Source organism: Pundamilia nyererei, unplaced genomic scaffold (assembly GCF_000239375.1).
Source record: "Pundamilia nyererei isolate P.nyererei 1_Seehausen unplaced genomic scaffold, PunNye1.0 scaffold01574, whole genome shotgun sequence".
Lineage (NCBI taxonomy): Eukaryota > Metazoa > Chordata > Actinopteri > Cichliformes > Cichlidae > Pundamilia > Pundamilia nyererei.
Genome location: NW_005188975.1, coordinates 1,406 through 9,954, shown reverse-complemented (window position 1 = coordinate 9,954; position 8,549 = coordinate 1,406). Strand labels below are relative to the sequence as shown.

Here is an 8,549-nt window from a genome sequence, read left to right as displayed (position 1 = left end):
GGTAATAATTCCAGAGGAGTCCTAGCTGTTGCTCCAGCTGCACCAGACTGTTCTTCCTCTCCTTCCTCGTCCTCCCCATCTTTTTGTTCCAAGTTGGTCTGAGTATGACCAGCAGGTAGCGCTGTCTTTGTAGGTCCTATTACTATGTTTTGTTGCTGCGGCTTAGGGCAGTGCTGGTCCTCATAGTCACACTCCGCCTGCCCTCCAGTTAGGCGCAGCACCGTTCCCTCTTCATTCTCCTGCCATCCTCAATACTCAATGTTGGATAATTACCACAATATGGTGGAGGACGTGCTGAAAAAGGAGGGGCTGTGGGGTGAGGGTGTGAAAGACCACCAGGTCTTAACTTACCTTCTTCTTCCACAGGTTCCCTCATCCAGTGCTCCAGTCCTTGGCAGCTGATTCCCCATACAGCCAGCCTGGCTCCATCCAACTCTCTCCTGAGTTTCTCCTCCTTCTCCTCGGATGCCTTGGCCACTTCCAATAAAACCTTTGCGAGAGAACATTGCATATCACCTTTGATTCCAGCTTGATCACATACACTCATTATTTCCTTCCCCATTTCCAGTATTTTATCATTCTTATCTGTCAGATGTCCGGTCATGGTGATCTTCAATGCTTCCCCTAATTTCTCTTTTTGCTTATCAACAGTTTTCCATTGCATTTCTCCCTCTGTTGGACTCCTCACTCCTTCTCTAATAATCTCCTCTTGCTCAGTCATTATTTTTAACTCACCTGGAATTCCGTTACTTACCAACAGATGTCGTCGTTTGTTTTCGTCGGGACCCTCCGAGCTCCTCCTTATTACTCCTCCTCCTTCCGCTCTTGTGCACCTCACAAATTATTCAAACTGCGCCACGGACTCGATACCGCGGTTTCTCTTCCCCTAAAAAATATAAAACCAAATTAAACCCCCACTTGACTTCACAGTTTGCAACAACTCGTGACATGGCCTCCTGCCGCGATTTCTACACACCACAAACACACACTTTTAGACACAAATTCTTTTTGTTACTTTAATTGACTCCCATACTTCAGACGAGACACAGACTCTAACTGCGCTTTCACACACACACGCAATCTACACACACTGCAATCAGTGGGACGAGCCAAGCAGTTGTACTCTCACTACGAAGCAACTTGCCCCCACTCTCATGCAGGTTATCAACCATGACTAGGATCCAACACCTAGATTTAGTTATTTAGGGCGCCCCTGGTGCCCAGGTTACCAACCTGGCTCCTGTCCCACAGGTCCCAACGACGCGTCCGAAGATGGGTTGAGTTGCCAAACTCTCAACACACCCACGGCTCTCAGCTGCGACAAGGCCTTAAACCCCGCTTTCTAACTAGTAGTAACACACGTTTCCTGCTTTAACGCACGGGGACGGTTCACAACACCGCCACTTTTTTCCTAATAACTAAGACGGATCACACACCGCCGCGGATGAAACACCGATTCTATTAATCCGTAACAAACGTCTCCTGCTTTAACGCACTGAGATGTTCTTACGGGGCGCTAAACATCAACCTGAGTTCTTAGCAAAAGTCTCTTGCTTTAACGCACTGGGACAGACGCTAGCCGCCTCTTTTTCTACTGAGTGAATTTACACTGGGTGTGCTAAGTCTCCATTTTCCGGAATGTAAAATTAAAGATCTTTTGAGTTAGACCACTTTGAGCCGTGTCTCTCTTGGCCGTTGAAGAATACAAAGAATGGGATTTAATAGCACCAAGTTATTTAAAATTTTAAAAGTATACAAAAGGATTTTAAAAACGATACAGTATTTGATGGGGAGCCAGTGTAGATTGGCTAGGGCAGGGGTGAAGTGATTATGCCTTCTGGAGCCAGTTAAGAGATGTGCTGCGGCAATTTGAACTAATTGTGTCCTTGGGCAAGACACTTTACCCTACCCTACTCCTGGTGTTGGCCAGAGGGGCCGATGGCGCAATATGGCAGCGTCGCTTCTGTCAGTCTACCCCAGGGCAGCTGTGGCTACAACTGTAGCTTGCTTCCACCAGTGTGTGAATGTGACTTGTAAAGCGCTATATAAATAAATAAATCCATTATTATTAGTAGTAATGAAAGTGTGGATAAGCTTTTTAAGGTCTTTATGTGGAATATAGGGCTTTGCCTTGGAAATTTGGCGTAGCTGGTAAAAACTCATTTTCACAACTGTGGAGACTTGCTTGAGGGAGCTATCCAGGACCACTCTAACGGTATAAGAGAGATAGCCTACATAGGACCCCAGTGTATCAGTTAGCTGGTTCAGGGGAATGTGACTGTCAAAAACAATAATTTGTGTTTTGTTGTTACGGCCCTAGCTGGGCCTCCTGATACTGCCCTTGTGTGGGTGTGGTGTTTTTCTCCGCCTCCTCCTCTTTTGCTCCACCCCTCTGTCTCTCTCTTGCTCTTCTCTCTCCCCAGGACACAGCTGCTGCTCATTGGACTCATTTACCACCTGGGCCCAGTCAGCAATCACCTCTCGGAGGTCATATAAGCTGGGGATGAGCTGTGAGCAGGGTGTGGGGTGTTCTCTGGTGTCTCTGTTTTGTGTGTAGCCTGCCTGAAGTGTGGAGTTGTGGAAACAGTATAGCTGCTTTACGTGAGTAGTGTGGGCTTGTGGGCCTTGGCAGCAGTAAAGCCAGCTGCTGTTAGTGACAGGGTGAGCTTGTGGGCCCCTGGAAGTGCCTCCTCATGGTGTGGAGTTTTTGTTTGGTTGTTGTGTTCTTTGTTGTTGCAACCTTTTTTCCCTTTTTTCGGCATGTTATTGGTAATACGGCGTTGCCGGCTCCTTATGTTATGATTATCTATAATAAAGACTATGTTATTTACTAAGAACACCTGTCTGTTTTCCTTTCATTCTGTCCTGGACTCATTTGTTACTGGTCCCCTCACTCGCATGCCTAGACCCCTTCGGGGGGGACGTAACACTTGTTTTCACTTAGGATTAGAGAGTTCAATAGAGGAGCTACTGTTAACACGTGGGACTGATAGGATTTGACCTGCAGTGCTTCTCAGGTTTGCTTATTTTATCAGTGTTAGCAGGGAAGACACCTGGAAAGTTTTGAGGTATGTAGGACTGAGCAAGTCCCGTCAGCTCCATCTGAACTGTACATTATCTACTGGGTAAGACTCATAGTACATATAGGAGGGCCAGGAGCGATAAAATAAAATGCCATTAAATACAAGTTTCCTTTAATTTCTGAGGAATATTACAGTAGATCTGGATGAAACTTGGTCCAGAGGTACAGTAGGAGTCCCAGAGGAAGAATGTGTTGAAAGTTGGACATCTACTATTGAGGAAGATTTTTAATGAATTTTTGAAATTGACACAATTCTATTGTGTTGACTGTATTGCATTGAATACATGTTTCCTTTGATTTCTGAGAAATATTACAGTAGATCTGGATGAAACCTGGTCCAGAGGTACAGTAGGTGTCAACTATTAAGGAAGAATGTTAATGATTTTTTTGAAAATACAAAAAATACAATGAAAGTGTATTGACTGTATTGCATTGAATATAAATGTCCTTTAATTTCTGAGGAATATTACAGTAAATCTGGATGAAACTTGGCACAGAGGTACAGTAGGTGTCCAAGAGTAAATCTCTTTTGGAAGATGGACCTCAACTATTAAGGAAGATTTTTAATGTTTGTTTTTAAATTGACATAATTGAAGTGTATTGACTGTATTGCATTGAATATAAATGCCCTTTAATTTCTGAGGAATATTACAGTAGATCTGCATGAAATGTGGCCCAGAGGTACAGTAGGTGAATGATTTTTAATGAATTTTTCAATATGCAACCAGACTGTCCCGATGGCTGTATTGGGCTATCCCATTGCAATTTGTGTGGGCGCGTGCGTGTGTGATTGTTCGCATGCGCGCACGTGTGCGTGGGTCTAGGCTTTCCATTGGGAAATAACGAGAAAAGGCGCTACCGTAAATATTGGTGTAGAAGCGCAAAAAAATTCATAAGAAGCGGCTGGCTTGACCATGGCTCACAAATGACGGCTCACTTAACCGCGGTCATTAATTCCCTCTGACCTTCTGCTGTTTTGCTTCCGCCACGATAAAAATCAAACTTCATGCACAGCTCACTGTGTGTACTTCAAGAACAGCTTCCCATCTCAAATCTCTGTTTTCTGCATTATTCATTCACTCATTATTACCCACCAGTCTACCGTTGTTTACAGCGCTGTCGGCCGCTGTGTTTTTTTTTTTTTTCTTACTTAAATGTCCTCAGACAAGAAAGCCTAATTTTTGCTGTTCAATACTGAAGAAATTTAAACTTTTTAAGATTATGCAAAATTGCAGAATATTTTTAAGGTTATCTGCTTTAAAAAGCCAGGCCAGGAAAAGCTCCTTCTTGTTTTTCTGTGTTTTATTCTCAGTTACTTTGACACAAGGCATCTGCTGTGATGTTACACCTATGATAAAGTCTCACAGTATCAGTACTGATAAATGATCAGAAATATAAATTTCTGACTATCTCAGGCAAAATTGAATCGAATTGGGACCTTGTGAATTGGAATCGAATGGATTATAGAAATCAGTGATGATACCCAGCCCTAGTGAGCAGCATAGGCCCGACAGAGTGGATGCAGCTGTGGGTAAAAAGAAAAGATGAAAAGAACTGTTGATACAATTTTTGTTAAGGCCTGATCCGTAGACAGTGCTCTGACACGGAGCCATCAGTCTCTGAACGCTGAAAAATCACAGTGTATCCAGAAAACACATTATATGCTGTGATAAATGCACTGCCCAAGAGTACCCTCTCGCCACTGCCTTTCAGCGGCAGGCAGCCGCAAACAGGTTGTCAGAGGAGACCAATGTGATGATTACGTTTAACATTGTCTACAATGTTGCCAAAGAGTGCCAAAGCACTTTAAGCACAAGCACTTTTTCAGTAACTTATCTTTTTTGTAGGAATGTGCTCCAAATAAATAACTCTTTGTTGACAAGTTTGTTAATTAATTGTTTACAAATGAATATTGTCTATATAGACCGCAATTTCCCCCCAAAAAAGTGCACATGTAAAACTGCGGTGTTGAGCGTTGCGATTGACCAGTGTAACCGTGGCAAAAAGTTAGTCTAGAGCCTTACATAAGCATAATATATTTATAATAACCAATCATTTTTATCTCTAAATAGTCAAATCCATATCATACAAACAAATAAATTAGTTGAATATGTCAACACTTGATGACAGTATGCATTCTATTGCTCACTATCACAATTATTATGTAAATAATGATATCGCGGTAGCCCGTCGTGTTTCCTTATAAACCTATGCTATTTTTTTTCTTTCAAGAACAATGCAGCAATTTTATTTATTTAGAGAAGACTTTCAGAGCATGTCACAAATAATTGCAAGTGCATTACAATGGATTGACAAATATTGATATCAAGAATATAGTACAGAAAGAAACATCGTATGGCTCCCACAGGACCCAGGATGATTAATCAAAGATTATATGAAGAGAGGCTGGATATACAGCAGAAACTGACATCATGGCATTCTGATATTATATAATAGTACCAACAAAAAAGTACTGCGCTGCGTAAAATTTTAAAATGTTGTCAAGCTGCTCAAGTACCTCTAATAAGTATATACAACATACAATTGATGTAATTATTTTTCTGAGATTTTATCTATCTATCTATCTATCTATCTATCTATCTATCTATCTATCTATCTGGGGCACTTGCTTTTGCTTTTATCTTATTTTGCAATTTTAAGTTTTTAGAGGCTAAGGAACCAAAACAAATATTTTGATGTATTTGAGGCCACAGGCTAACTGGCTGCCAACAATAGAAAAGAAGAAGTAATCTTCTTCTTTTCTATTGCAGTTTATATATAATATAATATATATTTGCAATTTGAAATATGGAAATATTATTTTATTTATTTGGCTTGACTTGAAGGGCTTATTTCAGTCACAGCATGCTGGCATCACTGGAGCCAGACTTGACTATTTGAAATGTAACAATAAGTTTAACAGATTTTCTAAACCATGGGTAGAAAAAGGCATAGATGATAGGGTTGAGACAGGAATTAAAATAAAACAAACATAAAAAAAAGGTAACGGATAAAATATCAAGCAGTGTGTCCTGGCCTGAGAGTATCACACTGTAATATGGGAATAGGCATATCAGAAATGCAACAATAACAATGCCAAGAGTCCTAGCTGCTTTCAGTTCAGATTTTTTTGGACTTACTTTCCCCCTCTGTGTGACAGCTGCAACATGAGGTTGCATGGCCCGAATCTGAAACACGGCCACGGCAAATACTCTTACATACAAAATTACGATGACAGTAATGGGAAGGAGGATTGTCAAAATAAGATCGGTAACTTGTATTGCAAAGTCAACATAAATCACACACTCTCCAAAGCAGGAATTAAATCTACCTGGTTTATCCAGGTTATCCTTCAAGAGCACACCGACTACTAGGAGCGAGCAAATCCAACACATTAAGACACAGGTCTGAACTCTTTTTGGAGTGACTTTGGTGGGATAATGAAGAGGATCACAAATGGCCACATAACGGTCAACTGAAATGAGCACCATGGTTCCTACTGAGGCAGAAGTAGCAACTATGTCGAAAACATAATACAAGACACACATGAGGTCACCAAGATACCAACAACCATCTATGAGCATACTTTGAAAGCACATATTGAGACCCACAAAGAAATCAGAGACTGCCAGGGAGAGGAGGAGGTGGTTTGTAGGAGTGTGGAGCTGCCTGGAGAGATAGGAGATAGAAAAATATATATTATTTGTAGCATCAATTATTCCAGCCGATTATCCACATCAAAACATTGTCAAAAAGTTGTTCTGTTTAACTTATTTTATGTCAGTCATTTTCTCCTGTACAACTGCTAGACTTATAAATGTATTAAGTATCTACTTGAAGTGGGAGATGGAGATGATGACCAGCAGGTTTAGAGCCACAGTAAGAAGAGAAATGATGGTTAGGATTACATAAATAAGCACTGAGTCCGAGGGAGAACGCTTTACTCTACTGCAGGAGGAGTTGAGATTTGGAAAGCAGAGTTCAGTTTCTGCCATCATCAGTTAGAAGTGCTTACGAGCCCCTGACACCTTTCTAACAAACTCAAATGTTATAACTTTGTCCCTCTTCTAAGATTCTTTCTTACTTGATGATTAAAGTCCCTCCTCTTTTGAGGAACATGAAACAACTGAAAACAGTGGGAGAACACCCAGGAACCCTGGCACGCTGCTTCACAGCGACAGTGTTCCTGGTTCGTATCTCTTCAATGACACTTAAATACAGGTCCTCTGAGAGAGTTTGCATGCTCTCCTTTTGCTTGTGTCCATTTCTACTTGGCATTACTTTAGTTCCGAGACATTACTCTGGTCCCCTCCCTGACTATAACTGTTATACTCTAGTGTGACCTGTGGGAGGTGCTGTTGTAATAGGAACTGAGCCAGGCATACAGTCAGTTCACAAGGCTTAATGCTAATACAAAATCTTTCTATACAGTAGCACCAATCAAACAATTTACAATTTAATAAACAATAAACAAGGACCTCAGCCCAGCAGTCAGAAATCCACCCCAGCAAAGTAGCAGCTTGGCCATCTGTCTCTAGGTTAGGGTCACATCTTAATAAGTATTGGCAAGAGTGGGCAGAGTCCACTACAAGTTTCCCTACAGGCATGAAACAGTCTTTTTTCCTAAAGGGGTAAAAATAACTTTAAACATTGAGACCAAAGGAGCTTGCAAAGAAAACTTTACCAAAACTTGAGCAGAACGTTTTCTGTGATCCACATCTCCAATAGAAGGCTATGCCACACACATTAAGCTGTCTTAGAAAAGTTAAAAGGCCAAATCATACGGCTTAGACCAGGCATTCACACAGCTCCAGATTCACACAAAAGATCAACTAATTACCTGCACCTGTGCATATGAAAGGGGAAAACCCAGCCCTATATACCAGGGCCGGTTCCCAGACTCAGGTCTCACCTGTCACACTACGAAGAGTCTTGATGTTTCTGTCAGAGTTGATTCTTTGAAAACTGTAATTTGTGCAAAGTCACATGGCCATTGCTTGTATGTGCGCTGATAAAAATAATTTTTCATATTAGGATGTAGCCTTTGCATGTAATGAGCAGTCTCGTTGCTGTCTGTCGACAGCCCGAACATCTGGGATGCCAGAAAAAAGCCCTGGGATGTGAATTTTTGGACAGGCTAGTGGAGGACTTTTTTCCACTCAATAAAAGTTAATATGAGAGTTTTCAATGGATAGGGGCAAATGGAATCTCATGGCAGGATGCTGTAAACGGACCAAACGTCAGTCAGGAGAACAACCGAGAAAATCCATCCACAATACGAGGTTAGTCATTAATATACTGCTGCATGGGCTGTAAGGGTTTAAAAACTGAGCTTTAAAATGATTAGAGGTAATGAAAACCAAGAGAAGCCGACAGTGATCACTGACTGTTTTTAGGGGCTTGTTGAAATTAAATAGAACAAGATACAAAGCATTAAAACATGTTAAAAACACATACAACAGCCTAT

General features: G+C 41.3%; 1 protein-coding gene across 1 annotated transcript; it reads right to left on the bottom strand.

Annotated features, from left to right (window-relative positions):
- Window positions 1-5,940: 5,940 nt before the first annotated feature.
- Window positions 5,941-7,077, bottom strand: LOC102199832 (trace amine-associated receptor 13c-like). The gene is made up of 2 exons (XM_013908141.1): window positions 6,917-7,077; window positions 5,941-6,751 (listed from the first exon to the last, which is right to left on the bottom strand). Exons 1-2 carry the CDS (start codon window positions 7,075-7,077, stop codon window positions 5,941-5,943), a joined length of 972 nt encoding a protein of 323 aa, XP_013763595.1.
- Window positions 7,078-8,549: the final 1,472 nt, after the last annotated feature.